The sequence below is a fragment of the Oryctolagus cuniculus genome, chromosome 8 (genome assembly GCF_051225735.1).
Source record: "Oryctolagus cuniculus isolate XC-2025 breed Fujian yellow rabbit chromosome 8, ASM5122573v1, whole genome shotgun sequence".
Classification (NCBI taxonomy): domain Eukaryota; kingdom Metazoa; phylum Chordata; class Mammalia; order Lagomorpha; family Leporidae; genus Oryctolagus; species Oryctolagus cuniculus.
Window position 1 is genome coordinate 53,594,063 of NC_142874.1, and position 19,867 is coordinate 53,613,929.

At 45.1% G+C, this 19,867-nt stretch overlaps 1 protein-coding gene across 1 annotated transcript in view; it reads left to right on the plus strand.

Moving 5' to 3' along the window:
- TBC1D9 (TBC1 domain family member 9) overlaps positions 1-19,867 on the plus strand; it is a 123,752-nt gene that overhangs the window by 80,755 nt on the left and 23,130 nt on the right. Inside the window, exons 7-13 of the mRNA XM_002716945.6 lie at positions 469-675; positions 1,915-2,085; positions 2,654-2,804; positions 8,559-8,773; positions 11,733-11,850; positions 12,983-13,268; positions 13,568-13,697. Coding sequence (XP_002716991.1) covers positions 469-675; positions 1,915-2,085; positions 2,654-2,804; positions 8,559-8,773; positions 11,733-11,850; positions 12,983-13,268; positions 13,568-13,697 — 1,278 coding nt within the window. The remainder of the gene's footprint in view (positions 1-468; positions 676-1,914; positions 2,086-2,653; positions 2,805-8,558; positions 8,774-11,732; positions 11,851-12,982; positions 13,269-13,567; positions 13,698-19,867) is intronic.

The following is a 19,867-nucleotide window of genomic DNA, read 5'->3' on the forward strand; positions in this document are numbered from 1 at the left end:
ATTTTAATGAAAATCACAGGCTACCTTTGTAGAAAGGTTTCCCATCTGATACAATTGACATTGGAGGCCAGATTTATTACTGGGAATGGGAAGAACGTCCTGTGCATTGTAGAATGCTTAGCAGCCTTCCTGGCTGGTAGTAGCTATTAGATGCCTTCTATTTGTAGCAACCAAAAATGCCTTCAGATGTCGCAGCACGTCTCCTGGGGGGCAAAATCCCTCCAAGTATAGAATCACTGATTTAGAAAATCCAGCAAGATTATTCCAGCTCTGGTACAGACTCCAGTTGTGATTTGTTATGAGCTGTTTTATTTTATTGGAAAAGTCAAAGAATCTCAATTTGCCTGAATAAACTGTGAGTTTTCTCCAGAGTCATAAAAGTGCTGTGATCCTTCTTTAGTGCTGCTTGTAGGCTGCGGCTGGGTAACTCTCGGGGACTTACGCTTTTTGTTTCATGTCTCTTTCCAGGTGACAATTGTAGAAAAGGCAGACAGCTCCAGTGTCCTCCCGAGTCCTTTATCCATCAGCACGAGGAACAGGATGACCTTTCTGTTTGCCAACTTGAGAGACAGAGACTTTCTAGTGCAGAGGATCTCTGATTTCCTGCAGCAAACAACTTCTAAAATATACTCGGACAAAGAGTTTGCAGGAAGCTACAACAGTTCAGATGATGAGGTCTGTGGAAGACACCAGAGGTGTTATGGTTTGTCCTGTTACTGTGCCCGAGAGAAGTCCTTTCGTTGTCTATTTTGTTTGATCTTCAAGCTTTGCTTCTGTGCTAAGATAAACTATGTATCCTGATGCCCAGAGCAGTATGTCATTTAAAATCTCAAGGGATTTGTATTTGGCATTGTAGAGCTCAATGGAATCCTACGGATCATCTGGCCTAATCCTCTCATTCTAAAGCTAAGAAATTATTAAGTATTTTTTTCCCACTTAGATAACAAGTGAATCTTATCCAAGTAGTGATACTGTTGGGAATGGTACAGAGGTCACCAAATGAAGTCTCAAGCCTGAAATGCAACATCATTATGATGACTTTATTATGGTAAAATATATGTGGTGCCCCTTTTGAGTTAGGTAGTAGACCAGCATCCAGGGAAACTGAGCTCTGAGAAGATAAGCGACTAGCTGAAGTGCTAAAGCAAGTTGCTGTTAACTAAATCATGTTTTAAAAATGGTAAACTCTTGGGCCAGTTTTGTGGCACAGCAGGTAAAGATGCCACCTGTGACACTGGTATCCCATATGGGCACCAGTTTGTGTCCAAGCTGCTCCACTTCTGATCCAGCTCCCTGCTAATGGCCTGGGAAAAGCTGTGGAAGATGGCTCAAGTGTTTGGGCCTCTGCCACCCACATAAGAGACCCCTATTAGACTTCCTGGTTCCTGGCTTCAGCTTGCCCCAGTCCTTTCCACTGTGGCCATCTGGGGAGTGAACTAGAAGATGGAAGATTCTCTCTCTCTTTCTCTCTCTCTCTCTGTAACTGATTTTCAAATAAATAAATCTTAAAAAAAAAATTGATGGTAAGCTCACATGTAACATCCCTTCTGTGGACACTTTGAGGCACCAGAAGCTACGAATAGAGAGTAGATGAGGCAGTCTATTAGCTTCTGAATCAACTATATTACGTTTTGCATACTTGCAAATCAGAAAGACAAATAGCCCACCACTTTGTTACAAAAATGCATCTAAAATAGAGGAAACTCTTGAGCCTTGATGCACTACAGCCTATGAACCCATGAACCATGCACCTGTCTTATGCCTGCCAAAATGTTGACTTGCTGTGCCTCTCCTGTTTTTTCCCATAGCAAGAAACATCTTGAAAAGCATGACAGCTGTTGATGTCTGCAGAGAGCACGTTGAAGAACTACATTCCGTTACCTTCCAATGTCTTGTTCCTCTGTGCATCAACAGGTGTATTCTCGGCCCAGCAGCCTCGTCTCTTCCAGCCCCCAGAGAAGTACCAGCTCTGATGCTGATGGAGAGCGACAGTTCAACCTCAATGGCAACAGCGTGCCCACAGCCACACAGACTCTGATGACCATGTATCGGCGGCGGTCTCCTGAGGAATTCAACCCCAAATTGGTGGGTGCTTCTGACTCGTCCCCAGTACTTTCTATATTAGAACAGTGCCATTGAAAGACATATTTTAATACAAGGGAGCTCATAAATATCTATGTAAGTGGAGATATTCTTATAAATGAGTAAGATTTTGTTTACATACAGCATTAAATTTCATAGTAGCTTCATGGAAGGGCAAGAGTTACAAAGGGTATGGGTGACTCATGTTGTTTTTTTAACTGTTGTCTAAGCTAAACAACAAATAACTAGTTTCTTAGTCTTCATTTAAACCATATCAATTTACTTATAGATAAAGACATATAGCTATAAATATAATTGATATCCTACTGCTCCGTCTCAGGTAAGTAGGATTCTGACTCTAGGTCAGAAATCTTCGTAGAAGAACTGCAGGTTATGATGGGTTTGTGAAATTGGGAAGGAACTCCAGAAAATCTGGGGTTTGTCCTCATGTGTTCAGTATAAAACTCGACCCTTTGGTTCAACAGGGGAAGATGTCTGACTGCATATCACTGCTCTCCTTACCAGCCTTGAAATACTTTGGGATGTAGTAATGTTTCATTATGTCTTCCAGGCCAAAGAGTTTCTGAAGGAGCAAGCCTGGAAGATTCACTTTGCTGAATACGGGCAAGGGATCTGCATGTACCGCACAGAGAAAACACGGGAGCTCGTGTTGAAGGGCATCCCGGAAAGCATGCGTGGCGAGCTCTGGCTGCTTCTCTCAGGTGTGGCCCGGGCCTGGGGTGGGAGCACTGGGACCCCACAGCTTCCTTTGTGCCTTTGATCATGCATCACAGGTTCTTTTCAAGTAGGCAAATTCCCAGTTGAGAATGAAAACTTCCTTCCCAGATTTGAAAGTCCCTCAGTTATTCTTCCTTTCATAGAAGTACTGTTTACTATTAGACAGTCCGAACGCTGACGCCATCATCCCTTGAGTTCTCATAACCGCTTTCATTGAAGAATAAGGCTGTTTAGGAAAAAAAGAGAACCAAGAGTAAGAGAGTGTCTTTTTTTATTTTTTTATTTTTTGATCTAAGGAGTTCTCTTTTTTCCTTTCCCATTTATGTCAACCTCATTGACAGTGTTGCACGTTGTCAGAGCCAGTGTTGGGAGGGGCAGTGAGAGGACGTGGGAAAGGGAGAGGAAAGCCCAGTGCTCGGCACCTGCTGCCTCCAGAGGTCGCTGGCCATCACTGGAGCCCTGGCAGTGAGGCCAGAGTCTGTACCAGCAGCCTACTCAGACTGTACCTTGTAATTCAAAACTGAAGATGCAGGAGGGACAGAAAGAAATGTGTCCTCGTGTCTGTGACAAACATGCCTATACGTAACCCATAACCCTCTTGGATCCAAATGCGAACCCTGCTATGGAGAGCAGAGGTCCTTCAGCTAAGTCCAGCACTGTTTCCTCCCATCGCATAGCTTCCCGTGTGTCCCAGGGAGCTTTTCTATCGCAGTCGTCAGAGCGTTCCTTTGACTTCACCAGCCTTTAACTTACTACACCAATCAATTGCTCTACAATCATTTTACATAGGCTTATGTGAATACTTTGATTGAACCTAAAGTGACCTGTCCAAAAATGCTATTATTAAACCCTTTTACATTAAAAAATTAAATTAAAAGAAGTTACCATATTTAACAGCAAACTCTTTAAAAAACTCTTTAAAAAAAAACTTTCTAAATATAGATATGAATAGTAAGGTTGCCCATAATGAAATGTATAAATGTCTTGAAAGGAGGGGGGATAGAATCTTTAAATATGATCTGTTTTATATAAAGCCAGTTGGTTCTGTCATTTACATGTCTTCTTTTTTCCTTTTCCTTAAGTAGACCATCCATAGTTCCTGATTTAGAAACTCATATTTGAATCAACTCATCTCTAATTACAAATCAGACCCAAGATCATTACCATCCAATCTTCTCATCTCCCTCCCGCTTGGTGAACTAGTCACCTTGACAACCCAGCTCAGATCGCTGACGGAGTAAATGAAAAATTACATTTTCATCCTCCTTATTCAAATTAGAAGTTATTTACAGCTACATTTTAGATGAAAACGAAACTCCAAACCAGACCAGGAAACCAGTGTCCATCAGCAGCCCACAGCCCTGCTGCACTTAGTGTTCCTCCCAGTGCCTCCTTTCGCAGCAATGGGCTGTGTGAGGCCGGAGGGTGCTGTAGGCTGTAACCGCCTTCTGCATGGATGACCGAGCCCGTATTTCCACACCCATGGGTGGGATTCACGTAGAAGCCAGCTGGCCCGTGATGGACATCTAGCTCTTGGTAGGGACACCCTGCTTGGGCCCCATTTGTCTTTCATGACCCTGATAGCCACTGTGCCAAGACCTGGATTCATTGTGCCCGCCAAAGTAAAGTGCAGGTCAGTTGGCAGGAAATCCCAGGATACTTCGTGGGAGAACAGAACAAAAGCCAGTCTTCCGTTATGTTGCTGTCGACCAGGATACCTCTTCCAGGGCAGGTGTGGGTGATAAGGCTGGCTTTCTCTGGGACCATGGAGACTGGGCCAGCTGAGTGATCTTGGGGTCCCTAGTTTAAACTGAAATACAAGTTATGCCCAATGCATATATAGTTTGTGCTTATTTTTTATAAAAGCTTTATTAAGGTATAATTCATAGTTCACCATTTAAGATATATAGTTCTGTTTTTTTTCCCACGTATTCATAGTACTGTGCAGCACTCACTGTAGTTGATTTTGGAATGTTGACATCCATCACCTCCTCCCCCCAAAATACCCTGCACCCTTTATCAGTCATTCTCTCTTTCTCCTCAGGCCCCCTTTTAGCTTTACGCAGCCACTAATCTATGCTCTATGCTTGTAGTTTTGTGTACTCTGGTCTTTCATATAAACAGAATCATACAATATATAGTTTTTTGTAACTGGCTTCTTTTGCTTTGAATAGTGTTTTCAAGGTTCAGCCTTGTTGTAGGGTATATGAGGATTTTATTCCTTTTAATGACCAAATACACCATTGTTTGTATATGCTACATATTTTTCATCCGTCAGTTGATGAACATTTAATTTGTTTACAGTTTTTGGCTGTCATTTATAATGCTGCCATGAACATTCATATGCAAATTTTTAGACATGTATTTTCATTTCTCTTGAGTATGTATATACCTTGGAGTGAAAATTCTGGCACATACGATAAGTCTATATTTAACTTTTTTAAAAAAAATTTTAGAAGCTTTATTTGAGATGCAGAAACATAGAGACAGACAGACAGACAGACTTCCTGTATGCTGGTTTACTCCCCAAATGCTCACAACAACAGGAGGTGGCCCATGCTAACGCCAGGGGCTTGAACTTAATCCAGGTCCCCTACATGGGTGTCAGGGACCCAACCAGTTGAGTCTTCATCACCGGCTGCCTTCCAGGATATGAATTAGCAGGAGCTAGAATTGGGAGCAGGAGCCAGATACTGATGGGCATCTCACCTGCTGCTACACTGAATGCTGGCCCCCATGTTTAACCTTTTATGAAAGTGCAGCTGCACTGTTTCACATTTCCAGCAGCAATGTGTGGGCAGTTCAATTTCTACATATCTTCATCAGCACTTAATGTCTTTTTATCCTAGTCATCCTAGCAGATGTTATGTGATAGCTCATTCTGATTTTGATTTGCATTTCTCTGGTGGCTAATGATGTTGAGCATTTTTTTAATGTGTTTGTTGGCCATTTGTTTATCTTCTTTATAGAAATGTCTCTTTAGATCCTTTGATATTTTTAATTGAGTTATTGGTCCTAATTATTGAGTTGTAAGTTTTTAAACATATCTTTAGATCCAAGTTCATATTTTAAAAATCCTCTTTTTTTGTGGGCTGCATTTTCACTGTCTTAATATTGTTTGAAGAAGAAAAAGATTTTGATTTTACAATTTATCTCTTTTGGGGGAATGGGAGGGTCACCGTGCTCTCGTGGCAAGAAGAGTTATACTTCTCATAGTTTTAGCTTGTATATTTAGGTCATTGATGCGTTTTGTTATTTTATTTTAAAGATTTATTTGTTTGAAAGGCAGTGACAGAGAGAGGCAGAGACAGAGACGGAGATCATCCATCCATCCACGTGGCTGTGATGATTAAGGCTAGGCCAGGCCAAAGGCAGGAGCCAGAAATGGCATCCAGGTCTCCCAGGTGGCAGCAATGGTCCAAAGACTTGGGCCACCTACTGCTGCTTTTCCAGGAACATTAGCAGGGAGCTGGATTGAAAGTGGAGCAGCCAGGACTAGAACCAGTGCTTCTATGGGATACTGGCATTGCAGGTGGTGACTTTAACCCTCTCTGTGACAACCCCAGCCCCAGTGAGTTAGTCGTGTTATGTAGTGTGAAGTAATGGTCTGGATTCATTCTTTTCCGTGTGCATGTTTAGTTGTCTCAGCATTGTCTGTTGGCAGGACTGTCTTTCCCTGTTGAGTTGTCTTAACACCCCTGTCAAAGGGAACAAAAATGTGAAGGCTTATTTCTGGATTCTCAATTATAGTATAGTCCCTTGATTTACGTGTCTGTCGTTACGTTGGTACTACCGTGTCTTGATCACTATAGTAAATTTTAGAATTGAGAAGTGTGGGCCCTCTGACTTTGTGCTTTTCCGAGATTGTTTTTGCTATTTTGGGTCCTCTACATTTTCCTATGAGTTGTAGGATCAGCTAGTTAATTTTTGCAAAAAGAACAACTGGGATCTTGGTAGGCTTTGTGTTGGATCTGTAGCTCAAGCTGAAGATTTTCTATCTTAACATTAAGCTCTCATCTCATGGACACACAGTGTCTTTCCATTTATTTAGGTCTTTGCTAATTTCTTTCAACAATGCTTTGTAGCTTGTAGTGTTCAAGATTTAACAGTTCCTTCATTTCTTTCTTTCTCCGCGTTCCTATATATTTTATTTTTTGATGCTGTTGTAAATGGAATTGTTTTTCTTCTTTCACTTTCAATTGTTCATGGCCAGCATAGATAGGTATACACCATATTTTTGTAAATTGATCTCATATCCTGCAGCCTTAATGAACTCATTTGTTTTTTTCCCACTGTGGTGTTGATCTCCCTGATGAGTAGTGATAATCATTTTTTGTTGTCATTGTATGAATTCTTATATATTTTGGATATTAACACCTTATCAAATATACAATTTTATTTCCCATTCTGTAGGTTGGTTTTTCATTCTGTTGACTGTTGTCTGTGCAAAAGCTTTGTCATTGCCTGTAATCCTACTTGTTTATTTTTTTGCTTTTGCTGTTTGTGCAGTTGGTGCATTGCCTATATCATCACCAAGGAGCAATTTTTCTCTGTTTTCTTCTAGCAGTTTTAGAGCATAGGTCTTTATTTAAGTCTTTGTTCTATTTTCTGCTGATCTTGGTGTCTGGTGGGAGATGACCCAGTTTCATTATTCTGCATGTGAATATTCGGTATTCCCTACAACAGTATAATTTTATTTATATTTATACTTTAGTATTTGCACAGGTTTTTTCCTCTCTTCAAGAATGTTAAAATGCAAATATCTGAAACCAGTGATTCTCAGCCCAACTCCCCAGGCCCCTCCCCACCACCCAGCAGTTCCCATCGATCCCTGCAGCTCACCTTCACTGGGGATACCCTCACAGCTGCCTGCGTTTGAAGAAATCTGTCCCAGTATTCTGCAGCCTCCTCCTACTCTTCCATATGGCTATTTAAATCCTTCACAGCCAACATTTTAGCACAGTTTTCAAACTTATTTTGAGAAGCAACCTCCTGTTTCAAGTTAAATCTTAGGAAGAAAAGCAACGCGGTTGTGTTGGAAAGAAGTAATGAGATGGGCAAGGTCTCAGCCTGGCTTCCTTCGTCGCCTCCCCTCCTCTACTCCAAAGCAGCTCCCCAGGACTCTCGGTGGAAATTCCCTGGGAGAGTTTTACACCTTGGAAACCTTTACCTTAGGAGATTTTAAGAATGTTTATTACTATTATTTATTTGAGAGGCAGAGAAAGAGATAAAGATAGAGTTGGAGAGATCTGCTATCTACTGGTTCACTCCCCAAATGCCCACAATTGCCTGATCAGGGCCAGACAGAAGCTAGGTGCCAGGAACTTAATCAGGTTCTTCCAAGTTGGCAAGGACCCAACTACTTGAGCCATCACTGTGGTCTCCCAAGGTCTGCATTAGCAAGAAGCTGGAGTTGGGAGTGGAATCAGGTCTTGGACCAGTGCACTCTGATATGAGAGATGTGGGCATCTCCTGTAGAGGCTTAACTGCTACCCCAAATGCCCCCCCGAGGAGATGTCTAAGTAGCCAGCTCACCATGGAGCTTAAATAGGAAAGGAGGCCACAAGCAAATGTACCCGCTTAGTTGTAAAGGAAACAGCACATTGGTGTGACTCCATAGTCTCAAGTTTCTTTGGATGAGCAGGAAGGGGAGGAGGTTCAGTGGGCAGTTTGTGGTTTTGCAGGCCTGAGGACGGGGCTTCTACTTACTTACACTGTGTCTGTTGGATGTTTCCCAGGTGCCATCAATGAGAAGGCCACCCATCCCGGCTACTATGAAGACCTGGTGGAGAAGTCCATGGGGAAGTATAATCTCGCCACAGAGGAGATTGAGAGGGATCTACACCGCTCCCTCCCAGAGCACCCAGCATTCCAGAATGAAATGGGCATTGCTGCTCTGAGGAGGGTCTTAACAGCTTATGCCTTCCGGAATCCCAACATAGGATACTGCCAGGTGAACGTCGTACATATTTTATATGCTTCAAAAAACAAAATCACATTGCTTCATTAGCCAGTCAGAAATGCGAAGGCAAGCTTTATCGTCAGTGATGTCTCAAGTGCTGTGGACCTGCGGACCAGATGATTCTTTGTCATGGAGCTGTCCTGTGCTTTGTGGCATCTTCAGTAACATTTCTGGCTCCCACCCACCAGATGCCGGTAGAGCTTCCCAGTGGTGACAATCAAAAGTGTCTCCAGACATTGCTAAAATCCCCTAAGAGCAAAACCAGCTTGGGTTGAGAAGCACTGCACTGAGCAAGGAGCCAGGAGACACGAACACCCTTTGTGGTCTGCCAATGCCTAGCTGGGTGACCTGTGAGTGATCCATCGGGTCACTCTGATTCACCCCTCACCCCACCCCCAGCATCTGGCCTTTCTTCGTAGATGCTGCAATGCACCTCTTTTGCATCCTTTTAAGCAACAGCATCCTCAGGAATACAGCTTTATATTTGTATGCTACTTGTGATAATTTGTAGAGATTTACTTATTTATTTGAAAGAGAGCAGGAGATCTTCCAATCACTGGTTTACTCCCAAGTGGCTGCAACAGCCAGGCCTGGGCCAGACCAACTCCAAGAGCCAGGACATCTATCCAGGTCTCTCACATGGGTAGCAGGGACCCCAGTACTTGAGCAATCATCTGCTACTTCCCAGGCACATTAGCAGGGGGCTGTATTGAAGCAGACTAGCTGGGACTCAAACTGGCATTCCAGTATGGGATGCAGATGACCCAAGAAGCTGCTTAACCCACCTGTGCCATCGTGCCTGGCCCTGTAGGATCATATTTTAATACACATTAAAAGAAATGCTTGGGAGGCCAGCGCCTCGGCTCAATAGGCTAATCCTCTGCCTGCGGCGCCGGCACACCGGGTTCTAGTCCCGGTCAGGGCACCAGATTCTGTCCCGGTTGCCCCTCTTCCAGCCCAGCTCTCTGCTGTGGCCCGGGAGTGCAGTGGAGGATGGCCCAAGTCCTTGGGCCCTGCACCCCGTGGGAGACCAGGAGAAGAACCTGGCTCCCGGCTTCGGATCAGCGAGGTGCGCCAGTCGCAGCACGCTGGCCAGGACGGCCATTGAGGGGTGAACCAACAGAAAAGGAAGACCTTTCTCTCTGTCTCTCTCTCTCTCTCACTGTCCTGTCTCACTCTGCCTGTCAAAAAAAAAAAAAAAAAAGAAAGAAAAAGAAAGAAAGAAAGAGAAATGCTTGGGGCTGGCTCGGTGGCACACTAGGTTAGTCCTCCACCTGCGGTGCTGGCATCCCATATGGGCACCGGGTTCTAGTCCCGGTTGCTGCTCTTCCAGTCCAGCTCTCTGCTATGGCCTAGGATAGCAGTGGAGGATGGCCCAGGTCCTTGGGCCCCTGCACCCACATGGGATACCGGAAAGAGGCATCTGGCTCCTGGCTTCGGATCGGCACAGCTCCGGCTGTTGCAGCCATTTGGGGAGTGAACCAACAGAAGGAAGACCTTTCTCTCTGTCTCTCTCTCTCACTGTCTGTAGCTCTACCTGTCAAATAAATAAATAAAAATCTTTAAATAAAGAAAAAGAAGAAATGCTTAACTTGCTAAAAAAAAATGTTGCCCACAAGGCAACTAAAATCATTTCTTCTACTGGTACATATTGCCACAATTTGGGATACTTAATCATAATTTGACCTTAAATTCAGTCTACATCTTCAGAGAGGCCATCCCTGACCATCCCGCTAAAAGCTAAAAGAAGTTTAACTCCTACTGCTAAACACATACACACACATGCATGCACACACAGACACACCCGTACCTGTCTACCTCATACACACATACACCCAAACACCTGTCTACCTCCTATGGAAACACAAACCTGCCTCCCTGTACCACAGTATTTATATTTTTGATAGTGCTGAATCTAATATACCCCCTGAATTGATGAATTAACCTTTATGTCTTCGGTTTTTTCCTCTCTGACACCAACATTTCAGCTCTGCGTCTCCCCATCCCCACTCCCACCCCTAATGACCTAGTCCAGAGCAGAGCCTGTGGCAGAGTGGACCCTCCCCAGATCACATCTTCTGTGGTCATGGACTGGATTAATTCTCAAGTGGAAATTTAATAATAATTTCACTCGGGAAAATATTAAGCCCTACAGCAAAGAGCCTATTAGAGACTAAAATACCCTTTTTGAAATTTATATTGTACAAGCCTGATGAGCAGTTTCTGCTTTCTAAAAGATCAAAAGAACTACAAGAGTTAGTTGGCTTCTAATATGATAGAGTGCATATTTATCTTTTGATCTTCTGTTTTTAATTAAAAGGACGATTAAAGTACTTGAGCGGTTGAACGCTCAGGAGCTGTCTAGTAATGTCTGTTAATAAAGAAAGGCTACTTTGGCATTTAAATGACAGTTACCTATCACTACCATTTTTATGTGAGTAGAAGTAATGGATGAGGAAAGACTGCAGCTTTGAAAGGCTTCCTGGTTTTCTGAGGAGATCCTGGAGCCCTGTGCACTTGCATTATGGAAGATTATGTTATTACTTATTATTGTTATGGAAGACTGAAAGGAAACACCTACCTGGCTGAATTACCATTAAGACTACAGAGAGATGTTAACAGGTTGAAAGCTTTGTCAAATTGCCTTTGGGTAAGGCTTTTGACCCAGAGTTTGTCTGTGCAAATAGGAGGGCTCCAGAAGACCCTTAAGGGTTACTCTCTCAGGAATGCCTGGCATTTACATTTTTAAAGACCATAAACAAAACCAAACTTGGAAGCAGCTGGGACCCAGAGAGTGGGTTTGTGGGTAGAGCCTGAAAATCCTTCCGTGGCCTTTTACAGCAGCCGTTTCCTAGCTTTTCTGAGAATAACTGTGATTTTTTTTTTTTTAGGTTAGCAAATGGTGTATATTTTTAAATATGTTTGATGAGATCCTTTGTCTTTCCTTTAGGCCATGAATATCGTCACATCAGTGCTCCTTCTTTATGCCAAAGAGGAGGAAGCTTTCTGGCTGCTGGTGGCTCTGTGTGAGCGCATGCTCCCGGACTACTACAACACCAGGGTTGTTGGTACGTGGGGGTGGCTGACAGCCTAGCCTAGATCTCATCAGCTGGACACTGTTTGGGTCACCAGTCACCAGAAGAGGTGCAGGGGACTCCAGTTTAACAGAATGGAAAGGGAGGGCATGAATGAAGACAGGGGCAGGAAATACAGGAGCCCACGCAGCAGAGTTCAAGAGGACGCAGGGGCACCACTGTCAGAGTCCTTAGGATGCACGTGGTGTCCCTGTCACTCTGTAACTAGTGAGCGCTGCCAACGGACTGGTAAAGATGCTTGGCCAAAACTTTCTTTAATGAAGAGAATAGCACCTGTGGAAAGCAGAGGTATCCAAAAACAAAACAGAGCAAAACCCAGCCATCAGGAGTATTGAAAATAGCGTATAAAGGTTTGTCCAAATCTAAGTTTCTAATGTATTTTTGGAATTGGTTTCATTACAAAGCTAACAATAATTTTGAACATTTGAAAAAAATGATTGTTATTACTCCTTATAATTCCTCCATTATCAGACTTTGGCAGGACAGGCTTTTCATCGCTAGCATAGTGTAACGTGTGATCCACGCTTCCCTCTGTGTTCTGTCTGCATTCTAGACCCCCACACACTTATTTGATTGGTTGCAAATACATGCATTATCCAAAAATGGCAGAAGGTTGCTATGAATATATAAGGTTGGAATTTTTTTTTAAGTTTTAAAAACACTTATTTAAAAAAAGATTCATGCATGGTAACCATGCATCTGGAAGAACAATTTTTTTTATAAATTAGAATTTACCAAGGTAGCTGCTTCGATATGTATTTGGAAGTACTAAGGTAGACATTTCATGCCTTACCAAACATTACGTTGCCAACAAAATGACTAATTATAGGTCATGAAAACTTTGTAAACTGACTTTTTCAGCAATCCTTATAGTTGTCATATTACCCTAGGGACAGGAAAAGCCCAGAAAGCACTAATATGGTGGCTGAGCTGTGTTGACAGCTTGGTCCAGTAGCATAGGAGGAGCCAAACAGAAAGGATCAGAGTGCTGTGCCAGCAGTAACGGTGCGGTGGAGTATCAGAGCCAAGCCACTGGACTGGCTCCTTGAGTGAGAAAGGATCGTTGGTCAGCCCGTGTCCCTGTGCGTTGTCACCCCTGCTGCAGGTGCGCTGGTGGACCAAGGTGTCTTCGAGGAGCTGGCGCGAGACTATGTCCCGCAGCTGTACGACTGCATGCAGGATCTGGGCGTGATCTCCACCATCTCCCTGTCCTGGTTTCTCACACTCTTCCTCAGCGTGATGCCCTTCGAGAGCGCCGTGGTGGTGGTCGACTGTTTCTTCTATGAAGGAATCAAAGTGATATTCCAGTTGGCCTTAGCCGTGCTGGACGCAAATGTGGACAAGCTGTTGAACTGCAAGGATGACGGGGAGGCCATGACCGTTTTGGGAAGGTACCGAGGATGCCTAACTTTGGAAAACACCCTGGCTTGCTTCTGCATGCCTTCTCTCGCCCTCCTATTTTGTTTTAATTGACTCGATGGCAATCAGAATGCTGACTTCTCTCCATAGCTGAGGCTGTATTTTCATACACTTTTTTTTTTCTTAGAAGTCAAAGTAGTTTCGTTCTGCTTTTAGGGGAATTCTAATCCATTGTTTTAAAGTGCAAGATATGGAGAAAGTGAGCAGAGACCTGTGATGGGAGGAGTCCTGATAAGTCTGCTGGGGACTTCTGTCTCCTTTCTTCTTGCAGGTATTTAGATAGCGTGACCAATAAAGACAGCACGCTGCCTCCCATCCCTCACCTCCACTCCCTGCTCAGTGACGATGTGGAGCCCTATCCCGAGGTGGACATCTTCAGACTCATCAGAACGTCCTATGAGGTAGGTGCTGCTTCCTGGCTGGATGTTAGCCGTGCTCCAGTGCCCACAAGGGCTCCGCCAGGCCTGGATGCCGCACTTCCGTTGATAATCTGTCTTAGCCCATTCTGTGCTGCTATATAGTGTACTGCCGAGTGGATAATTTATGAAGGAAGCATTTTTCACAGTGCTGGAGGCTGCAAAGTCCAGGATCGTGGTGCCGGCAGATGCAAGACTGGGATCTCTCTAGTTCCACGAAGGCAGCTTCAATGCTGTGTGCTCCAGCGGGGCAGAACACCGACTCCTCACTTACCGGAGGAGCAGCAGAGAGAGATCCTGCTCTTGCAAGCCCTTTTTTATAGAGGCATTAATGCAATTGGAAGGACAGAGCCCTCACAGTCCAAATGCTTCCTGTTAGGCCCCATCTCCCAGGACTGCTGCCTCAGACAGGAAGTAACTCATCGAGTTTTGGAAGGGAGAAAAATGTTCAAAACACAGCATAGCCAGTGGGTTTGCCTGCTTAGTATGAGAACTAGTGTGGGCAGCTTTGGTTTGCAGGGGTGGACACTGAGTGGCCCTAGGATTTTTGCTGGCTCTAATGGCAAGGCAGCAGATGGCGTAACAAGCTCTTGTGGCCTAGTTCCTTGCTGTGCCCACTCTGAAGCCTGACTAGTAGCAGTTCAGATTCATCTCTGGGAGAGCTGAGGAGGAGCTATTGAGAGCACTCAGGAAAGGTTGATCTTCACAACCCATTTCCTGTTCCTTTACCAGGTACCTAGGGCTTCTCTCAAGTAGGTGATCTGAAACACTTAGGATACCCTGTCCAGATATTGAGTCATCGGCAGTCCTAGAATTCCTCTAAAACTGCTTGGCCCAGCTGGGGGAGGGTGCCTTCCAGTCCATGATGACGGTGGACTCAGCCTGATCTGCTGCCGAATCCCAGAGATAGAATGAGTGGACATCGAGGGCTAAGGACCCACAGTGTTGTGTGCCCACGCAGCCAAGGACTCAGTGCGCAACCCACGTGATAGCTCTTCGTTTCCGATCCTTGGCTCTGTGAACGGTTACATCAAGGATCTTTAGGAAAGAGGGCACATGCGTATTCTGAGCACACTGTCTTTCCGCAGAGGTTTTGGGATTGTGTGTCTGATGGTTGTCGTATCCAGCTAGCGACAAACTGGATGTGAGAGAAACTGCAAAATGGGAGGAGAAAGGGAACAGAAAGCCTCTCTTGGAGTCAGAAATTTAAAAGTATTGGTGTGGATCTAGAAACATTTCCAGAAGGGGATGTCCTTAACTCAGAATGGGAGCATGATTGATAATTTTTCATTAAGACTCCATATGCTTTGAAAAAAATAGTTATGTTTTAGAATAATAAAATAATGCAAGATTATTGTAGAGAAATATGAAGGAAAAAATAAACTGTATCCTATGAGCATTTCACAACATTCCCTTAAAAAAGATTTTTAAAGATTTATTTACTTACCTAATGCCTTTTTAAGAAATCATGGCCCCAAGACTTTGGGACAGTGCTGTATCAGGAATTTTGGGTGATTTATTCTTTCAGAAAAAGAACCCGTTTGATTGTATGCAATAGTTGTGGGCTGTTTTTCTAAAGGCATCCCCTGAACTTGTATTAGTAAAAGAATTCTAGACTAGATAAAACTTCGTATTGGAAACTCAGCTTTCTTCTCAACAGCACATTTGCCAGTATCATGCTGAGGTCAGCACTTTGCCCACATTTGCCGGGAAAGAGACGAAATGGAGACGAGACAAAGGGCCGGTTTCCACTTACATCCTGTCTGCTGGGTCCTGATGATGGCCCTGAGGCTGCCAACCGTCCAGTCCCAGGACACGACAGCCGTTTCCTTACACTGCCTGGGAAGAGGCTCTGGTGCCTACGTCGCCTGGTCTCCGTGTATACCTGTGTTTCTGTTTCCTCTTCTCTGCTTTAGTGTCCCTGCCCTGCTCTGCCCTGCTCATGTTTCCAACGGCTCTCTACTGCCTTATAGAGCATCCTAAAGAGAAAACAAACTCTTGCCTTTTTTTCCTTCCTCCTAACAATTAAGTGTGTGCTTCTCAATCCTGCCTGTGCACTGAATCACTTAAATTTTTTAAAGCCAAGCTTTTAAAAATATAAATTCCCGGGCTCCATTCCAGACCAATTAAATTTCTGGCCTGAGGCCCAAGAATAAGGTATTTTTTTTTAAAAGTTCCCAGGTGATTCCAAGTGCCTAATGAAGACTGAGATTCACTGGCCTAGGAGCGGAGGGGATGCTCATTGCTGTGGTGGATTGTAACCTCCCTGTGGCCTGACGCCCGTGTGTTCTGAGCTCTGCAAAACGTTCCTTTCTATTCTACTTCAGTCATGAACATTGAAAAGCAGGAGAGAAATGTGGAAAGTACTTTGATCCTTTGAGATCTGGCCCAGGGCTCCTCAGGTTGCCGGAGTTGGCCTGGCATTGATCAGATTGAGGTTGATGGATGCAGATGATAGTTTATGAATGCCTGGTGGGGGAATCTTACTCGCTGGCGGTCTTCACAAGCCCCCGTGGAAAGGGATTATTCAGGTGGCTTGAGACTCCAGTGTTCCTGTGTGTAGATCCTGTGTGTGAGGCTCCGTGCTTTTGCCAGAGTTACACAGAAGAAGGCAAGAGGTGAGGCTTGAAGGTTCACACGGACTGAGAAGCCCCTCCTGGAAGTCCGTGGAGGCTGTTAATACAGCTGACAATAGGCACACAGCCAGCAAGCAGTTCTTCATGGTCAAGATGACCCAATGAGGTTGCAAATGAATTGTGGAAGGGATGTGGCTAATAAAACACCAGGCACAGTTTGTGTAGATGGACAGACAGTTAGGCAAGCTCAGAGGCTTGTGCCCAGCTCAGTAATGATGACTGTCACAGCTACCACTCAGGAACAGCCTGCCATGGGTGGGTCAGAGTGCCAGGTGCCAGTTCCCTGTTAACCCATTTTTAAGGTGAAGATGTAAGTTGAGAGACGTTGAGCCGGTAGTTCCAAGTCACAGAGCTAGAAAGTGACAATTCCAGGATCCAGGTAATAGCAACCCAGCATTTAAGCTGGAATTGTCCATAGATGTAGGGTCTTGAGGTTAATTGGCCCAATGGAGGCTGGTTAGCAGGTGCACCTCACCTAACGGCCACTAGAGAGTAAAGAGGGTTTTTCTTTAGGTACATTGTTTCTGCTCACTGTGCAGCAGATTGGAGAGGGTGAGAGCTGAAGGATTAGACAAGCAAAGAAAATACTGCAGTTTTGTTGGGGGAAGACCCAAGAGATGCAAGAGATAGCATTTGTCTATTCATTAATTCAAGAAAAATCTTTAAGAGTTCATAAATCCACCTTCTGCCTGGGACTAGGCTCAGCCCTGGGCATTCGTTATCAACACATAGTGAGAATTTGTAAGATCCTTTCTTTTTAACAAACTGATTATCAATATTTTCTTGATCTTTGTATCATAGTAATTCTTACTTTTTCTTGTAATGAATTTTTTTTTTGACAGGCAGAATTAGAGAGAGAGAGACAGAAAGAAAGGTCTTCCTTCCGTTGGTTCACTCCCCCAAATGGCCGCTATGGCCGGCACGCTGTGCTGATCCGAAACCAGGGGCCAGGTGCTTCCTCCTGGTCTCCCATGCAGGTGCAGGGCCCAAGCACATGGGCCATCCTCCACTGCACTCCGGGCCACAGCAGAGAGCTGGACTGGAAGAGGGGCAACCAGGACTAGAACTGGCGTACCGGTGCTGCAGGCAGAGGATTAGCCTAGTGAGCCGCGGCGCCGGCCTCTTGTAATGATTTTTTAAAAGATTTATATATTTATTTATTTATTTGAAAGACAGAGCAACACAAGGGGGGAGGAGACACACACACACACACACACACACACACACACCAGAAGAGAGAGAAAGAGATTGCTCAAACTTCCATCCTTCCATCCTCTGGTTTACTTCCCAAATGCCTGCAACAGCTGGGATTAGGCCAGGCCAAATCAGGAGCCAGAATTCCCATTCAGATCTCTCACGCGGATGGCAGGGGCCCACGCACTTGGGACCATCATCTACCGCTTCCACAGGGGCAGGAGTCTGGGAGGGTAGCAGAGTAACCAGCACTCAAACTGACACTCCTATATGAGATGTGAGTGTCCCAAGGGGCGCACTCACTACACGCACCCCTCTTGGAGTATTCTAAAGCAAGCTCTTGACAGGATGAGAGTGCACCTGTGAATTCTTCATTACTTGTCTACCAGGGAAGGCTATTGGACATGACGCGTTTCCCTCATCCATAGCTTTGATTGTCAAATTCAGTTTTGCTTGCTTGATGCAAGCTGTAAATTAGTTGTCAGCGGTTGTTGGCGGAGCCTCAGTTATGATATCAGCAAGTTTGGCCTGATCTGAAGCCGTGTGCTTTCCCTCTCCTCCTCCCCTCCCCTCCTTCTCGTGTCAGCAGCACCAGGGATGGTGACAGCCGCCTGGGAGTTGCTTTCCCTACACAGTGCATGGCTTTCTTACAGCAAGCCAGAGGGGCAGGGATCATTTTCCCTCTTTTGCTGAGGAGGACGCTGAGGCTCGTCGGTTTATGTGAAATCTGAGGCTCGCGCCGCGCTGCCCAGTTCTCAGCAGCCCGTCTCCTGTCTAGAGGCTGACCTTCCACGAACGAGGCATAAACAGAGGGCTCCAGAGCAGAGACGCAAACCACATGACCGGGGAGTCGGGCAGCAAGGCCAAGGGCAAGGGGGCAGGGTGAGGGTGGTAGGAAAGGGTGGGCCCTGGGGAACCAGGTTGGGGAATATCCAGCCCACGGGCCCTGTGAGACTGTCAAAGTCACTGGGTCTGGGCTGCCAAAGCAACCATGGCCAGGACCTGAAGTTCAGTACATCTATTGCAGGCTGATTTTTCAGTTAGTCGTCTTGTATGGCCTGTGAATGATGTTATAAATAACCAAATGGCCCTGAGCAGACAAAAGGTTCCCCACCCCTCCAGTGTGAGCAGTCCCTTTGCCTACTGAGACACCTAACTTTTCAGGAAAATTTGAAAGTCATGATTTCATTCGAGTTGTCCTGATTTTTAATTTTTTTTGCAAGATTTATTTATTTGTTTGAACATATTACAGAGAGAGAGAGAGATCTTCTATCTGCTGATTCACTCCCCAACCTGACTGCAACCGCCAGGGCTGGGCCAGGCTGAAGCCAGGAGCCAGGAACTTTGATACGGGTCTCCCACGTGGGTGGCAGAGGCCCAAGCACTTGGGCCATCTTCCACTGCTTTTTCAGTCCATCAGCAGGGAACTGGATCGGAAGTAGAACAACTGGGATACAAACCGACTCCTGTATGGGATGCCAGCCTCACAGGCAGTGACTTTAATTGCTACGCCACAACGCTGGCCCCAAGTTGTCCTAGATTTTAAGATGCTCCCTGGTCCAGATGGTACACATGACTTTCTAACCTACTGACTTCCTGTGTATAATTTCTGCTTTAGGCCAACTTTTTTTAAAAAAGATTTGTTTATTTATTTGAAAGTCAGAATTACACAGAGAGAGGAGAAGCTGAAAGAGAGAGAGAGGTCTTCCATCCGATGCTTCACTCCCCAATTGGCCGCAATGGCTGGAGCTGTGCTGATCCGAAACCAGGAGCCAGGAGCTTCTTCCAGGTCTCCCATGTAGGTGCAGGAGCCCAAGGACTTGGGCCATCTTCTACTGCTTTCCCAGGCCATAGCAGAGAGCTGGATCAGAACCGGGCCCGTATGGAATGCTGGCGCTTCAGGCCAGGGCGTTAACCCGCTGCGCCACAGCACCGGCCCCGAGGCCAACTTTTAAGATGAATCCTAAGTAACAACTGGACACTGGGCATTATCACGCTTACTGTTTTCATGCCTCATCAAAGTGAGTGATCTCAAGCTGCGAAGCAGTTGGTGTCGTAGTGCCCCCTTTACAGATAATAGACCTGTGGCTCAGAGAACTTGAGGCCTTCCCCAGGGTGCCCAGCGTGTGGGAGCTGGGATTCAGATCCCAAGTCTGGCCATCTCGGGTACTTCCCATTATTCCTTAGGTTTCGCACACCATGTCCAAGCCATAACTAATAGTTGGTTCACACGATATGCTTGACATTGAAGCTGACAAAGCGTTTTTTGTAATTGTTGAATTTTCACTTATGGTGACTGCTTCTCTAGTCTCCCTTCCCCTTTAT